Source organism: Ursus maritimus, unplaced genomic scaffold (genome assembly GCF_017311325.1).
Source record: "Ursus maritimus isolate PB19 unplaced genomic scaffold, ASM1731132v1 scaffold_13, whole genome shotgun sequence".
In the NCBI taxonomy this organism is placed as follows: domain Eukaryota; kingdom Metazoa; phylum Chordata; class Mammalia; order Carnivora; family Ursidae; genus Ursus; species Ursus maritimus.
This window is the reverse complement of record NW_024423675.1, coordinates 25,802,628-25,818,622: the sequence shown is the minus strand read 5'-3', so window position 1 is coordinate 25,818,622 and position 15,995 is coordinate 25,802,628. Positions and strand designations below refer to the sequence as shown.

General features: G+C 40.0%; 1 protein-coding gene across 1 annotated transcript in view; it reads left to right on the top strand.

The window, feature by feature from the left end:
• FRK (fyn related Src family tyrosine kinase) overlaps nucleotides 1–15,436 on the top strand; it is a 61,601-nt gene extending 46,165 nt beyond the window's left edge. The window contains exons 5-8 of the mRNA XM_040627480.1: nucleotides 2,842–3,000; nucleotides 11,613–11,794; nucleotides 13,104–13,269; nucleotides 13,658–15,436. Of these exons, the coding sequence (XP_040483414.1) occupies nucleotides 2,842–3,000; nucleotides 11,613–11,794; nucleotides 13,104–13,269; nucleotides 13,658–13,869 (719 nt within the window). The 3' untranslated portion in view covers nucleotides 13,870–15,436. The remainder of the gene's footprint in view (nucleotides 1–2,841; nucleotides 3,001–11,612; nucleotides 11,795–13,103; nucleotides 13,270–13,657) is intronic.
• The last annotated feature ends 559 nt before the right edge of the window (nucleotides 15,437–15,995 follow it).

Genomic DNA, 15,995 nt, shown 5'->3' with positions numbered 1-15,995 from the left:
TAGATATTGGCTTAAGGGGCATCATGAAAAAAGTTCCTGAGACAGTGAAGGTGCCGTGATGTGAGAAAGTCGGGGCGGCCCTGATGTAATAGTAGAAGCACACAGTTGGTTTTAAGCTAGACCTGAGTTCAACCTCGGCTCTGGCCTGTGACGTTGGACAGTTTATTAATCTTTTGAATCTCCTCATCTGGAAGTGGGAACCATAATAGTTCCTACTTCACAGGGGTTTATGAGGACAAATTGAGTCCATGTGTATAAATATATGCAGTGAATTCTTAGTAACCGTTAGCTTCAGTGGGGCTGCCGACAGGTGTCCACTGAGGTGCAGACTCGCTCGGGCAGGACTTCTGTCTCAGCATCTACGTACTGCCTTCGGAAGTGGTGGAGAAGCACTTCTGAGAGGCCAGATGTCACGTGAGCCGTCCAGGTGAGGACGATCTATTCCAGCACCTGAGCGTCTCCCGATCACTGCATATATATTATTTTGAATCCTAATCTTGTTGACAATTGAACCTAAGCTTTATTTCCCAATCTAATCATTCTTTTCCAAAAACAAAGCAGCTAGCTATTCATCCTAACATTAAAGAAGGCCTTCTAGAGGTCAAAAGAAAACCAAAAAAAAAAAAAAAAAAAAATCACATTTCTTATATTAAAAAAAAAAAAAGCCACAATAGTTTTCTCTCCAACAGGAATTATTATTATTGATTTACAGTGTAATAGCAGCAAACGGCTTTGGTGATTGGTTAAATGTCTTCACTTCACTGGGGCCATTAATCAATCTTAGCAGCTATTTATTGCTTAGCAGACTACCACGCAATAAAGACGAGCCTGAAATCAACTCCCACAGTGGCTTTGACAGGCAAAAATTAATATTTAATGTTGCATTACTAGCTGAGTTGAAATTAGGTCTCTGCTGTGCAGCTGGTCAGCTGTAACCAGCGTAGCTATGGAGTGCTCTGAGCAAATGTCACCTGCAGAGGCTTCTGATGTCCCGGGGGTCCAGCTCTTGTGCGCAGACTAATTTGGCAATGATTTGGGTGTCCTGCATTTCACGAGTGTAATGTCTACCAAAGCATTAGGGTAGAAATATACTGTATATATAAATTGCCTGAATGGTGATCAGTATTGCTTTTATCACTGGAAGCTTCATGAATCAGATTATTTTGGGGTGGAGTAGGGCCACTATATCCATATTTGAGCATAGGCCAAACTGATTGTAACAAGAAACAAGTCCTTTATTATGTTTTGGGTGCGTCTTTTCTTCTCAGCTCCATTTTGCCACTATTTGATTATGTGGAACAAACCAATGGTAGGGATGGAATGGAGGAAGCACAGAAAATCATGATGGAAATGAGAATAGGTTATTCTTCTCTATTCTCCCTCTTTGAGTCCTTGCTCCTTCCTCTCCTCAGTCAGTGAGAAAATACTTATCGTTGATGTGTTTGATTTTTCATAGAGGATGCATATTAACAATAATACAAATAATGGCCAGTAGACATTGAATTATATATGCCAGGTATTGCTGTTTCCTGGTGATGATATTATGATATCAGTAGCGTTATTAGTAGGGTTTTACAGATGAAGAAATTGAAGTTCGGAGTCATTTGGTAACTTGCTGAAGATCACACAGTGAGCTAGGATTTGATCAGAATCCAGAGTTTGACCAAGCCTGTGTTCTGAACTTCTACTCTCACAAGGGAATACCAAAGGATGGACTGCCTAAATGCTTTCTGTGAAATGATCTGTAAGTCACATGTAACTCTTCTTAACTTCATATTAATAAACAAGTCGGAGTGTTACCTTAGAGTGTCAAAGCTTATCCATGCCTGGGTTCAAATACCAGCCGTGAAGTCTTCGTCATGAGACAGACAGCCTCTCCGAGCATCAGTGGAAATGATATTTGCACTATCCATAGTGAGTACTGAGATGTGAAATGACAGTATTCCTTCAGTTACAGTAATGTCTCTGAAACACCATAGCCTAAAAAAAAAAATTGAAAGATTTTTAAAGATTGCTGATGAAATGTAAACTCCAGGTATCTTTCCTTCTTATAGACCTCTTTGTTGTTAACTGCTTGGCACTTTGCATGGTAAGAGTTGAGCCATTAAAATACAACTTAATTGTAGGTGAGTCTTTAAAATAGGTCCCAATACTGTCTCCCTTATTATTTTGTAAGCTCGTAAGAGTCTGACTACAGAAGTATTAATATAGGAGAAAATGTTGAGGATCAAATTCAAGTTAGACATATAAGACTGGTAAAAACAACAACAACAACAACTAAGTTTTGGGTGTGGTCCTTGAATGTTTTCTGCTTGGCCTATACCAGACATCCCTACAGAATTAAGGACATAAATATGGTAGAATGTCATTGCTTCGGGATTGTTATCCAGCTTGTTCCCACAGTGGGTACCAAGGACAGGGCAGCTATCAGTCTTCTCTGGATCCTGGACCAAAAAGCCCTGGCTGCAGTAATTAAACATTCAGTGTCCTCCAGCATTCATAGTAATAGAGTGTCTTTGTGTTCTTAATTTGCTGGCCTTGTTTTATCAATTAGACTGTCAGTCACTCCTTTTCCCTTCATTTTTCATATGGATCTGGATCAACCTCTCCTCACCTATAGGTCATAACACATAAATCACACCCCCTTGATGCCCCAACACTTCAGTTATTAGGTTGCCCTGGCTGGACTGATTCTCCTCTTTGATAAATCTGAAGATTTGTGACACCAGTGCTTATACTTTACTGAGAAGCAGGAAGCAATCTTGGTGATTCCCAGCAGACTGCTGTGAGGATAGGAATGCCTCAATAACATAAAGTGATTTCCTCCTTTTCTTGTTTCAGGTTCAATGGATCCAAATGACTTCCTGAGGGAGGCACAGATCATGAAGAGCCTAAGACATCCAAAGCTTATCCAGCTTTATGCAGTTTGCACTTTAGAAGATCCAATTTATATTATTACAGAGTTGATGAGACATGGAAGTCTGCAAGAATATCTCCAAAGTAAGCTAAAGACTTAATAATGGGGGAAAAAAAGAGGAATTTAGTTTAGCTAGTCCTATAAATGTCGATTTAGCAAGACTTCTATAACCCAAAGGATATTTACTATGTGTATATCTGTGAGAGTGAATGTCTTAACATTGAATGGCTCAACTACACTTTAATAGGATATATACTGTGTACCAAAAGGAGGAAAACTATTTATGTAGTCAAGAATAAATTGTTCATAATAGACATATTGGAGTACGTAAATGTGATGTAGAAAACTGAAGAATGGATGTTTTACATGGTGTTTTGTTTCCTACAGTAACTAATGCAACATTATCAGTCATGGACCAGTTTGTTCTATGGTCCAGAATTAGGGGACGTGGAATACTTTTGGAGGAATAGAGGGAGAGGTACCCTCATTCTTTCTCCTTTGCCAGTGTTTGACAGCATCGTACTTGTTGGTGTTTAAAATACTTCCACTGCTAGGCAACATTAGAGTTTTCAGACTAAAAAGCAGAAATGTACTGTTGCTTTATTTCTACATCTGCTTCCTGTAGTCAGAGAAGACTTAAGGGCATTGTGAAATTTTGATGTTTATTACAAATGAATAATTTAATACGCAACAATATAATGAGTATTAAAATGAGATGTTCAAAGTATTGGAGATCAAGTACTGAGAGAATAATTCATGCTTAAAAAAGAGACTTTTTCTATGCTTTCCTGAAATGTCAGAGTGGGATTGATAGAATGTGTACAGGTAAAGGGAGGTGAGCAAAATAGAACAAAGATATTAGAAAGATAAGAGTATTCTCTGATTTCAGGGTGACTTGTGAAGCTGGTGGTATTAAATCGCAAAAGTGGAGAAGAGGAACAAAGAACTGGGCCTGTTAAATGCTGTTAAAAAACATGCCTAGCTCCTTTGCATAAAGTTATCAAATTTAACAGTATCAGAATATATTAGCCACCAGCGAAAGACTAACCTCAGCCATTGACCCCTTTTGCCTTATTCCCAGGGACAAATGTACAGTAGCCATCTTGGGTCATCTTTAACAAAAATGCTTTGTCAGGGGCGCTTGTAACATTCACCGTGGTAAATCTAATAGTCCTTAGTCCTCACACCTATTCGCAGCATTTATTTCAATGGACTTGAAATAATGGAAACACGTCCTTCATTTGGCTTCCAGGACACTTTACTCAATGGCTTTTCCTCCTTTCTTGTTGGTTCTTCTCCCATCTATGTGATTTCGCTCATCTCTCAGACCTCTCAATATCTTGAAATTTTGCAACATCACTAGTTACCTTGCTAATCTCAGTCAGTCTCAGGGTTAAATAACGTTTATGTATCAAAGATTTCTCAAATTACATCCCTCCATTACTTCGGAATCATAAATCCACCTGCCTTCTTGACTACTTGACTGCTTCTCTGGATAACATAGGTGTGATGCAGCAGCACCCACTCTCCCAAATCCCCGAGGCATTTATTTCCTGCCCATGCTATATATGCAAAATAGATAGGTTGGTGGCTCAGGTGTTCTGATCACCTTGGGATGGGGCTAAAATCACTCTGGCTCTTAGAGCTCCCACCAGGAGATGCAGAGATAACTTCTGTGCCTTTTTATTTGGTCAAATCAAGTCAGAGGGAATAGGGAAGTACAGTCCTCTAACGTAGTTGAAAGGAGAAAAAAATAAATGTGAACAGCCAGAATTTCTACACATATGTCCATTAAAAATGTCAAAACAACATGTCCAAAACTGATCTTATATTATCCTCAATAATCTGCTACTCTTCTGGTCTTTCCTTCTTTAATGATGTCAACACTCAGCCTAATCTCGTGGATCATCTCTACTTCTTCTCACAGCTTCCGTCTAGCCAGTCAGCACATCCAATTGACTTTTTTCAAAGTATATCCAGGATTTTGCCACCTCTCTGCCTGCCCACCCTGGTCCAAGCCATCATCAGCTCTCTCCTAGATAGTGCGGCAGCCTCCTAAGTGGTCTCCCTCTTTTGGTTCTTGCTCCTCTCAGTCTCTTCTCAACACAGGAGTCGGAGAGATCCTGTTAAAGTGTAAATCAGATCGTGTCCCTCCTCAGTTCAAAGCCTCAGTGACTCCCACTGGTTCTCTGTGTCCAACCTCTAATGTCTTACATGGCCTGGCTCTCCATTACCTCTCTCCTTTGTCTTCACATCTCCCCCAACTTCTCCCTTGTCTCTCTTGACGCTGTGTCAGCCGCACTGCCGTTTGCTACTCTTTATATCTCCCACGCGTGCTTTCCTTCAGGCCCTTTGCACCTGCTCCTTTCTCTATCTGAAATCCTGCCCCCCGTTAATATCCATGTAGCTCACTTCCTCAGTTCTGTAAAGTGTTTCCTCAGACATTCCCATTGTAGTGAGTCCTTCCCTGGTCACCCTTGAATTCTAAAATGTAATCTGCTTCTTCTGTCTCTTTGTACACTTCTTTCCTGCTTTTTTGTTTTCTTAACTGCTCATCATCTTACAATGTATGACTTTGTTATGTGGCTTATTGTAAGTATCTTCTAAAATACAACTCCATGAGGACAGAGACTTTTCTTTGTCTTAGTGACAGAACAGTGTCAGGCCCATAGAAGGTGTGCACTAATTATGTGTTGACTGACTGAATGAGAAAATTAATGGAGAAATTAAGTGGGACTATTCTGACCCTAATATCAAGACTCGAGTTGAGCTTGTTTTGAGACCCTTGGTGTCAGCTTGACAAGATCCACGTATTAATGACGAACTCCTTTGGCATTGAGGATTTTGTGTTTTACTCAGGGATGAGCACAAACCCGGTCATGTTCTGAGTTGGACCCTCAGGGTCAAGTTTACCAAGGCCTTCATTTGTTGAGATACTTAGTAGCCATGAGGAGTAATGTAGAGATGCTCGTTACAGACAATCCCTTCCCAATCAAGAGGGCTTAAATTCAACAAAGTGATCTTAAAATGAGTCTGCCACTCTTAAACAGCCCATCATGATACCTGTTATAAGATGAAAGACTCTTGAGTAATGGAACATAATTGAAAATGTTTTCTTGTTGCAGATGTAAATTGTCACAGGCCTGTGAACCTTTATATCAGTTCTGACAACTGGCTGTTGTATCAGAAGTGTGTTCTGAGGTTTACTTAGGCAGTTCCTAGGCCACTGCAGTCTTTCAGGGCAGAAAATGTGTTATTACTCAATTTTCCTCTCTATTGTGCCTGTCAGTGAAAACTTTTTATATCACTGTAATAGGATTAGATGCCATATTTGATAGTTGAAATGACATACATATTTTTCCATAGAACCATCTTTGTAGTCCCTAAGCTTGGCTAAATATTTTTTTGTAATGAATTTCTCCAAAATGGAAGAGGCCTTGTCAAAAAACTTTAGCATTGAGGGTATTTGATGTCAGGTATTTTTTACTGAAATTTAAAGAGGATAAATATCTGCATTTTTTTTACATGCATACGTATTTTTTTAAAATAAATAAAGTCCTAGCATGTTGTTCATCGATCTCATGGACAGTTCACGTAAATGGACTGAAGTAGACAGGAGTGTTTTCATTGAGATACTCTTTAGCTGACTACAGCTGTAGCCCCAACATTCACGTGCTCAGGAATCATGTATAAGGTAAGTTTTAGGGAGGAGGATGGAATAGTTTTTAAGAGCATGAGATTTCAACCTCAAACATGACCGAACTTGAGTCTCCACTCTACAACTTATTACCTGTTCTTCTAAGTAGCAGAAACTCCTATGAAAGGGGGCAAATAATAACAATAGTACTTCATGGAGTTCTGAGTATAAAATGAGGTGATGTGGTGAAAATCAGCCATATGGAATAGTGGTAGGAGAGGTGCATATATATTCAATTTTTTTTCTTTAAAAAAACACTGTATTTACTATATGCCAGGCATTTATCTTCCCTTCTTTCTTTTCCTTCCTTCCTTCTTTCCTTCCTTCCTTCCTTCCTTCCTTCCTTCCTTCCTTCCTTCCTTCCCTCCTTCCTTCCTTTCTGTCTTTCTTTCTATCTTTCTTTCTGTCTTTCTATCTTTCTTGATGTATTTATTTATGTATTTATTTATTTACTTATTTGAGAGAGAGAAAGCACGTGAGTGGCAGGGGGAGGGGAGGAATTACAGAGGGAGAGAGAGAGGGACAAGCAGACTCTGCGCTGAGCACGGAGCCAGATGTGGGGCTCCATCCCACGACCCTGAGATCATAACCTGAGCTGATACCAAGAATGGGATGCTGAATCGACTGATTAAGATTAATCACCTGCTTAACCACCCAGGCGCCCCTGCCAGGCGTTTTTCTAAGTATTGTACAAATATTCACTTAGTTCATTCTTCTAACAACAGGATGAAATGAGAATTATTATTATTATTATTATCATTTCCACCTTAGGGTGGAAGAAACTGAGGGATGGAGAGGTCAATAACTTATCCGAGGTGGTTGAGCCAGAATTCAAACCCGGGAAGTCTGGCTCTGTACTTAGTCTATGCTTTTAACTGTATACATAGCACTGGCATTATTTTCTTAACGCGAACCTGTATTCAGTATCTATTGCTGCACAACGAATTACCCAAAACTTAGTGGCGTAAAACAGCAAACATTTATTATCTCACAGTTTCTGAGGTCGGGAATCCAGGTACAGCTGAGCTGGGTCTTCTGCGTCTGGGTTTCTCACAAAGCTACAGTCAGGTGTTGGCAGATGCTTCAGTTATCTGAAGGCTCAAGGGGAGGTTGATCTATTTCCAAACTCACTCATGTGATTGTTGGCAGGAATTGGTTTCTCCGGGGCTGTTGGATTGAGGAAGCCAGTTCCTTGCTGCCTGTTGGCCTGAAGCTGCCCTATGATCCTTGGTACATGGACCTCTTCATAAGGCAGCTTACAACATGGCAGCTGGCTTCATCAGAGTGAGCCAGTGAGAGAGCAAGAGAGAGGAGAGTTCCTGCAAGATGAAGCCACAGTCCTTCATAGCTTATCTTGGAAGTGATGCCCCATCACTTCTGCCATATTTTATTTGTTAAAAGTGAGTCAGTGGTCCAAACCACATTTAATGGAAGGGAATTTCATAAAAGCACAAATACCAGGAGATAGAGAATATCAGAAGCCATTTTAGAAACTGCCTATCACTTGACCTAGAACTAGTTTATCTTAACTTTTTTACATTTCTTTTCATATTGAGTTAATTTGGTATCAAAAGGTATAGCTATTTTGGCCAATACAGCAGCAGTGCTTTGCCATCATGCTGCACACTAAGTTATGCTTTGTCTTTGGGGTGCCTGGGTGGCTCTGTTGGTTAAGTGTCTGGCTCTGGATTTTGGCTCAGGCCATGATCTCAGGTGTGAGATCGAACCCTGTGATGGGCTCCATGCTTAGTGCAGAGTCTGCTTGAGATTCTCTCTCTCCCTCTGCCCCTCCCTCCGCTCTCTCTCTCAATTAATAAATAAGTAAATAAATAAAATCTTTTTATTTATTTGAGAGAGAGAGAGAGAGAGAGGGTACAAGCAGAGGAGAGGGGCAGAGGAAGAGGGAGAAGCAGACTCCCCGACGTGGGGCTCAGTCCCAGGACCCTGAGATTGTGACCCAAACAGAAGGCAGACACTTAACCAACTGAGCCACCCAGGTGGCTCTTTTTTAAAAAAGTTATGTTTTGTCTTTTGGCTTACATCTCATTTTAGACTGAATAATCACTGTTAGCTGCTATAACGTATAATTCAAACATTTTGTGACATAACAAAAATATGCATTTTTTATATGCATTAGACTTGCTTTTCTACACGGCTTTCTTTAAATGATGACATAGGGATTTAGACCCCTTTCATCATGTGGCTCTGCTATTTCAAAGTGTATTTCTTCTAGCTACAAAAATGTGGGAGATTTTAAGGATCAGGCCTGTAAGTGACGAGCGTCCTCGCTTGCACACGTTGCAGTGTGCAGAATTAGTGACATGGCCCAATTTAACTGCTAGGGAAGATGGAGAATATAGTCATCTATGTTTGCCCAGGAAGAAAAGGACAAATGGGTCAGTGAGCACTTAGTTTCACCATATGTTGTATTTAAATATGCTGCTTGTGTTAAAAAAATAAATATATATGTATGTACACATACACACACACACACACACACACACACACACAGTGCTTAGCTCTATACCATTTAAAAACAATGTCCTCAACTCTATTTAGTTCATTTTTTAAAAGATTTTTATTTATTTATTTGACAGAGAGAGAGAGAGAGCACAAGCAGGGGGAGCGGCAGGCAGAAGGAGAAGCAGACACTCCACTGAGCAGGGAGCCTGATGAGGGGCTCAATCCCAGGACTCTGGAATCATGATCTGAGCCAAAGGCAAATGTCTAACTGACTGAGCCACCCAGGCGCCCCATTTATTTCATTTTTTATTGAAAAGATGGCATACATAAAGAACGTACATTATATAATATAATTTATCTTAAAAGTGAGCAAGTCAACAACGGTACGGCCACTGTACAAATCAAGAATGAGAACGTGGCTAGCACTCCAGAAACCCCCTGAGTACCACATCATTGACAGCCCCTCACAATCATGAATTTCCTGCTAATTGCTTTCCCTCGACTTACACTCTGCCAGCTCCCTGTTGTCTTCCCTTCTTGGCTAGGGTTTGGAAATTGACATCTCCTCTTGCCGTCTCCATGTCCTCAGCTCCCGTTCTGCCCTCAACCCCTCATCCCCCATCTCCAGTGAAAAATGCTCTTCCTGCGACTAAGGTCACCAGTGACTCCCTAGTAATATTTAATAAATACCTTTTAGACCTTATCTTGCTGGACTTATTTGTGGAATTTGACAATGGTGGTGACTTTCTCAAAACCTTTGTTAGGATGATGTCTTCTGGTTTTTCTTTCATTCTTCTGGCTGATTCTTCTCAGTCTTCTTGTAGGTTTGTTTTCCTCTGTTCACCCTAAATATTGGTGTTTCTCATGATTCTGTCACTTCTTAACAGTCTCACCCACTTTTAATGTTTAACTCCTACCCATAAACAATGACTGTTAAGTTGATATCTTTAGCGGCATGTGAACGCCAGACCCAAATGTTTGTCTTCATTTAGGCATTTCCATTTGGGTAATCCATATGCATCTCTACCTTAACAATTCCTACACTGTTTAGCTCTGTGTAGGCAGCAGCAATGACAATAAAATGACATAAAATAGGATTTACTGAGTTCTTTCTAGGTGCCAGGCTCTGCGTGCTTTACATGTATTAACTCATTTTAATTCTCATTTTAACAACAAATACCATAAGGTAAGTACAATGACCACTGTACAGATGAAGAAACGGAGGCACAAGAATGTTAAGCAGCTTGGGGCGCCTGGGTGGCACAGCGGTTAAGCGTCTGCCTTCGGCTCAGGGCGTGATCCCGGCGTTGTGGGATCGAGCCCCACATCAGGCTCCTCCGCTATGAGCCTGCTTCTTCCTCTCCCACTCCCCCTGCTTGTGTTCCCTCTCTCGCTGGCTGTCTCTATCTCTGTCGAATAAATAAAATCTTTAAGAAAAAAAAAAAAAGAATGTTAAGCAGCTTGCCTGTGATCAGGAAGAAACGTGAGGCAAAGCTCTGATCTAGATCCTGGCACTCCAGCTTCAAGCCAGTTTTCTAACCCTGAGCTATTGTTGCCTTTCAAGTCAAGTTGCATCTAAGACTCTTGACCATGAATTCAACACAGCTTTGGTAATATTTGGCTTATTGAGTCAGAGATATGATAGCTTGGATTTATAGGAGACCTTTTTAATTCTCCAGAAATCTGAAGACATCTACTAACAGTATGGCAGCGAAACAGTATCCAGGGAAGGCTGACCCCACTGCACAGAGTCAGCACAGAATAACACTACCCTCTCTACTAATGCTCAGACCGAGTCTACTGCCTAACTTTCCTATACTTAATTACGTAGGATGAGTAGTGGTGGAAACTATGTCTATTAAAGGCATGTCCATTCCTGGAGAGATGAGCGAATTATTTCTAAGAATAATAGGCTTAAAAAAGGAAATAAAATAAAAAGTATATCAGGCTTAATGGAGTACAAACGTAATTTACACATTTTATAACTACTGATAGACCCTTCATTTTTGTTAGTGAGCTAGTTTTTAAGAACAATGTGATAGGGAAAAAAAACCCCAATATACTGGAAGAATGAGAACTTTTCATCGGCTCAGCCATGCAAATTAGTATTATTTTATAGCTTCAATGACTAAAACAAACTCTGAAATGTTCGAAGGAATCTAGAGGCAGCCGAGTAAACAATTTCCATGAAGAGTTGAGTCAGTGATGCGTGCTATGGAAAATGGCGATACCTGGACTCTTTCAGATCTTTGGAGCTGTGTTCGGATGATGTGGTACTGTTGTTTCTTTCTCCGTGTAACGTTCCTTCAGGGGAGTGAGGGCCACAGCTTCGGAATGTGTTTGGACTCTGAAAATTGCTGCTTCATTAACCCTTCACAGGAAATGAATGGTCTGTATTGATTATGTTTCTTTGCTCAACAGATCAGTGCTATGGCACTTAATCCCCCTGACAGCTCATTCACCAAAATCCTCAGAATTCACTTCAATAATTCACATGTTCTCCAAAGTCAGTCTCTTATTTCTCTTATTGCTCAGATGACGCTGGAACAAAAATCCATCTGACTCAGCAGGTAGATATGGCCGCGCAGGTTGCCTCTGGGATGGCTTATCTGGAGTCCCAGAACTACATTCACAGAGATCTGGCTGCCAGAAATGTCCTGGTTGGCGAACATAATATCTACAAAGTTGCAGATTTTGGACTTGCAAGGGTTTTTAAGGTAAATTTTGTTTTGTTTTAATTAGGTTTTGTCACGGGTCAAAAGTCTAACATACCAGCAGACTAATATACTGTTATTCTTCAAAATAATGTTTCTCCAAGTTCTGTGGTCCCTAGAGCACTTCAGTAGCCCAGGGTCTTATGGATGAACGACCTCCTACTTCTATTTCTTCACGAAGGAGAAGGAAACAGAGAAAATGATGCCTAACCAGATGGAAAAGTACATGATTTAGTTTGTGCTTGGATTAGTGGTCTGCTTTTCAGTACAGTAGCCTCTGCTGGTTCGCCCCCATTTTCCTTACAAAAAGCAGCATTATTTTGTATAGTTACCCCAGCCACCTTTGCTCACTTTCTGCCAAATTAATATTCATGCTGCCAGAATTCTTCAGCAATCATCGACTTTTTAATTCCTGCCCCTCTCCCCGTGTCATGACATCAGGCCAAAAGACACTGACATAAGTGATATATTAATAAATCTTTTACTCTGAATTTAATTTTTAATTTCTACATTGTGCCCTACAATGTGGGTGTGGAACGTGAAACACGACATATAAGTAATTCTCTTTTTATTTTCATGAATTCATTATTTCTTTTTTAAATAAGTTAATTAGAACCCCAGTGACTTGATATATTAATTTAAATCATTTGGATCCTACTTTTCAGTTTTAGAAAGTGGCAACATGGTAATTATTAAAGTCAGTGGCTCTCCAATACCAGCAGTAAGTCTGGAAACAGACAGACTTCGCTTTCATTTTTTTTTTTTTAATTTGCTGAAGACCATCACACGTGAGTTCTCCCATATGTAGTAGAGTGCTCCTGTCAGTGCTGTTTTTAGCACATAGTAGGCTCCTAAATAATATTTTATTAACGACTTCTCATAGGTTTCTCAGTCTTATAAGCAAGATTTGAAATTTGCTACTATAATTATCAATTGAACTAAGCTCTTTTTTTTTTTTAAAGATTTTATTTATTTATTCGACAGAGATAGAGACAGCCAGTGAGAGAGGGAACACAAGCAGGGGGAGTGGGAGAGGAAGAAGCAGGCTCCTACGGGAGGAGCCTGATGTGGGGCTCGATCCCAGAACGCCGGGATCACGCCCTGAGCCGAAGGCAGGCGCTTAACCGCTGTGCCACCCAGGCGCCCCAGAACTAAGCTCTTTTTGAACCTTTTCCCTCTAAATTTTAATGTGAAGCAGGTTACAGATGAACAAGGTAGCAAAAAAAAAAAAAAAAAAAAAAGGAAGAAGAAAAAAAAAAAAATATATATATATGTCACTTGAACTTGGCTTGATTCCTTAATGCCTTAACAGGTAGATAATGAAGACATCTATGAATCCAAACACGAAACAAAGCTGCCAGTGAAGTGGACTGCGCCCGAAGCCATTCGCGCTAATAAATTCAGCATTAAGTCTGATGTGTGGTCATTTGGAATCCTTCTTTATGAAATCATTACTTATGGCAAAATGCCTTATAGTGGTGAGTAATTAATTCTGAAGTGGGCCTTTCTGCTGCAGGTCACTTACTTAGGTGTGACTTTAACTGCTTTGCCCAGACTTAGAGGGCAGAGTTATGGGGCTGACCACACCATGTGCCTGTGGGAGCATAATAGATAAAATTTGATGATAATGATTTGCATTAATGAGGGAGTTTATTGCCTCTTTCTCCTTTGCTCTTGAATTGCAGTCTTATAGACATTACTTGCTGCAAGATTTAGTTTAATCTCTGCAGCCTGGGAAGGGGATGGTAGACCTCATAGCTCCACCAAAGAAATCAGTTTGCTTTGTACTCTTGAATATAATTATCTATGAATTTAAGACCCTGATCTTTACCTTGTTTTTTGTTGGTTCCGTTCTATGTTATTTAGGCATGACAGGTGCTCAGGTAATCCAGATGTTGGGTCAAAACTATAGACTCCCTCAGCCACCTAACTGTCCACCACAATTCTACAACATCATGTGGGAGTGTTGGAACGCAGAGCCTAAGGAACGGCCAACATTTGAGAAACTGCATTGGAAACTTGAAGACTATTTTGAAACAGACTTTTCGTTTGCAGATACAGATAACTTCGTAAGATGAACACTGAAGAAGAACATTAAATAATGAAGTAACGAGAGAGTTCAATAATCAGTCCAGAAATAGAACCTTATTAATCAACTGCCAGAAGAGCTTACCTTGACATACTCAAGTGATAGGGTCAAGTTGGCCATGTATTCTGAAAAAAATATATATGCATTTCATTGACTGGGCAACACTGCAGGACAGTCTAAGATGATATTTTATCACTGCCTGGCAAAAATCAAACACATAAACACAGTTATTTTTCTTTTTAAAAAATACTTACATTTCTATTTATTGTTTGCAATACCGATCAAGAGGATCAACAGATGATAGTCCATTTTTACTCAGTGACTGTTGTAGCATTTTCCTGTTTACTGATTAAAGTGGTTATTCATTATTCCTCGGATTGCTGAATCCCATCAGGCTGTTATTATGAAGGAATCTGATTGCTTTGCTGCACAGCAGGACCTGTGCTTTGAGATTTTTTTTTCCTCTTTTAAAATATCCTGTAACTACAATGATGGTAAAGCCATGTGAAATGACTTGATTGTACTTGGAGTAATTGCACATATTTTTTCCTATGCATAAAAAAATGAAGCAGCTGTTGAGAAAAAGAATTAAAATTTCTCTCATTTTGTAGAAGGAAATGATGGGATTTTCTGTACCTCAGTATGTGTCATCTGAGAATCATCTACATTAGTTTTAATCTCCTAATGTTAAGAATCAGATTGCAAAGCGGATGAGTTATTATCTATGGAAGTATGCGAGAAACACCTAATAGCCTGCAAAATCTGAGAAATAAGTATGAAATAGTTTAGGAAAATGAGAAGAGAGCAGTAGGATGTCTATGGCTTGTATTTCTGAATAATTTTAAAAAGATGGACCTTTGGCATATAGGCCAGAGTTTTAAATTGATTACAGTACAGGTCAAGCTCAGTTTTAAATCTAGAGGCTAGGAATAGTGTCTGACCTTGATTATGAAGCTGTATTTTCTGTCTGGTAGGACAAGAGGGTTTTTACTCATCTTAAATGTGCATTAACCTCTGTAAGAATGTTACTGTCATCTCTAGCAACGGGTGGATCAATTTTGTGCCCCATTAGGATGATTAGGGAAGATTCTCAAAGGTAGTTTCAGAATCAGGTATATATTCAAAGATCTCTACTGTAAAGCAATGTGGATGAAACAAGCAATGAGGAAACAGAAGATTCTCTCATCTTTAAAGGAGAAGAAGGACATATCTAAAGAGTTACAGAAACCCGCATTCGAAGTGGATGAAGCATTAAGCATACATGCGTGAGGTCTAACTGAAGGCTGAAGGTAGGGAGGGCTCCAGGTACCATACCATTAGCACTTCAGTGAGAGTGACGGGGACCCACGTTCCTTCCATCTGTCTTCTCTGTCACCAGCATTGTCCTCGTTCTCAAAGTCACAGATGGCTCAGTAGCAGCTGGGGCTCCCTGTTCTTTTCTCCTCATCTAGTAGCAGAAAATGGGAAACCGCTCTCTCTGCATTTTCACCTTGCATAAAAATCATTCTTTTTGGGGGCGCCTGGGTGGTGCAGTCAGTTAAGCCTCCGACTCTTGGTTTCAGCTCAGGTCGTGATCTCAGGGTTGTGAGATTGAACTGTGTTGGGCTCTGTGCTCAGCACGGAGTCGGCTTAGGACTCTCTCTCTCTCTCCGTCTGCTCTCCTCCCCCTGTTCTCTCTCTCTTTCAAATAAATAAATAAATCTTTAAAGAAAATCATTCGTTTTTCTCTTTTAGCAAATTGGGGTATACGCCGATGAATAATAGACTTAATGTGAACGTTATGTGCCGATTGGCTTAGAATAAGTTCTGCCACTGAAGCTAGAAATGTGGCCATTTTTCCTGGAGACAAGTTGGGAGGTTGGCTTTTTGGAATAAAATTAGATGCTGGATAGGTATCCATTAAGGAGAAAATCCCAGATGTAGGTAGGTGTGTGTACATACATTCAGACTTCTCTGAAACTGAAATGGGTCATGTGGACCTATTGATAATAGAGCCCCTTGACTTTTTTTTATAAACAGGAAAGATTTATAAGGTAAGGTCAACACTAATTGTTTATAAATCAGTTGACTATGTATAGGACAGCTTTATTTGTTTAAATCAGAATCTAATTGTGA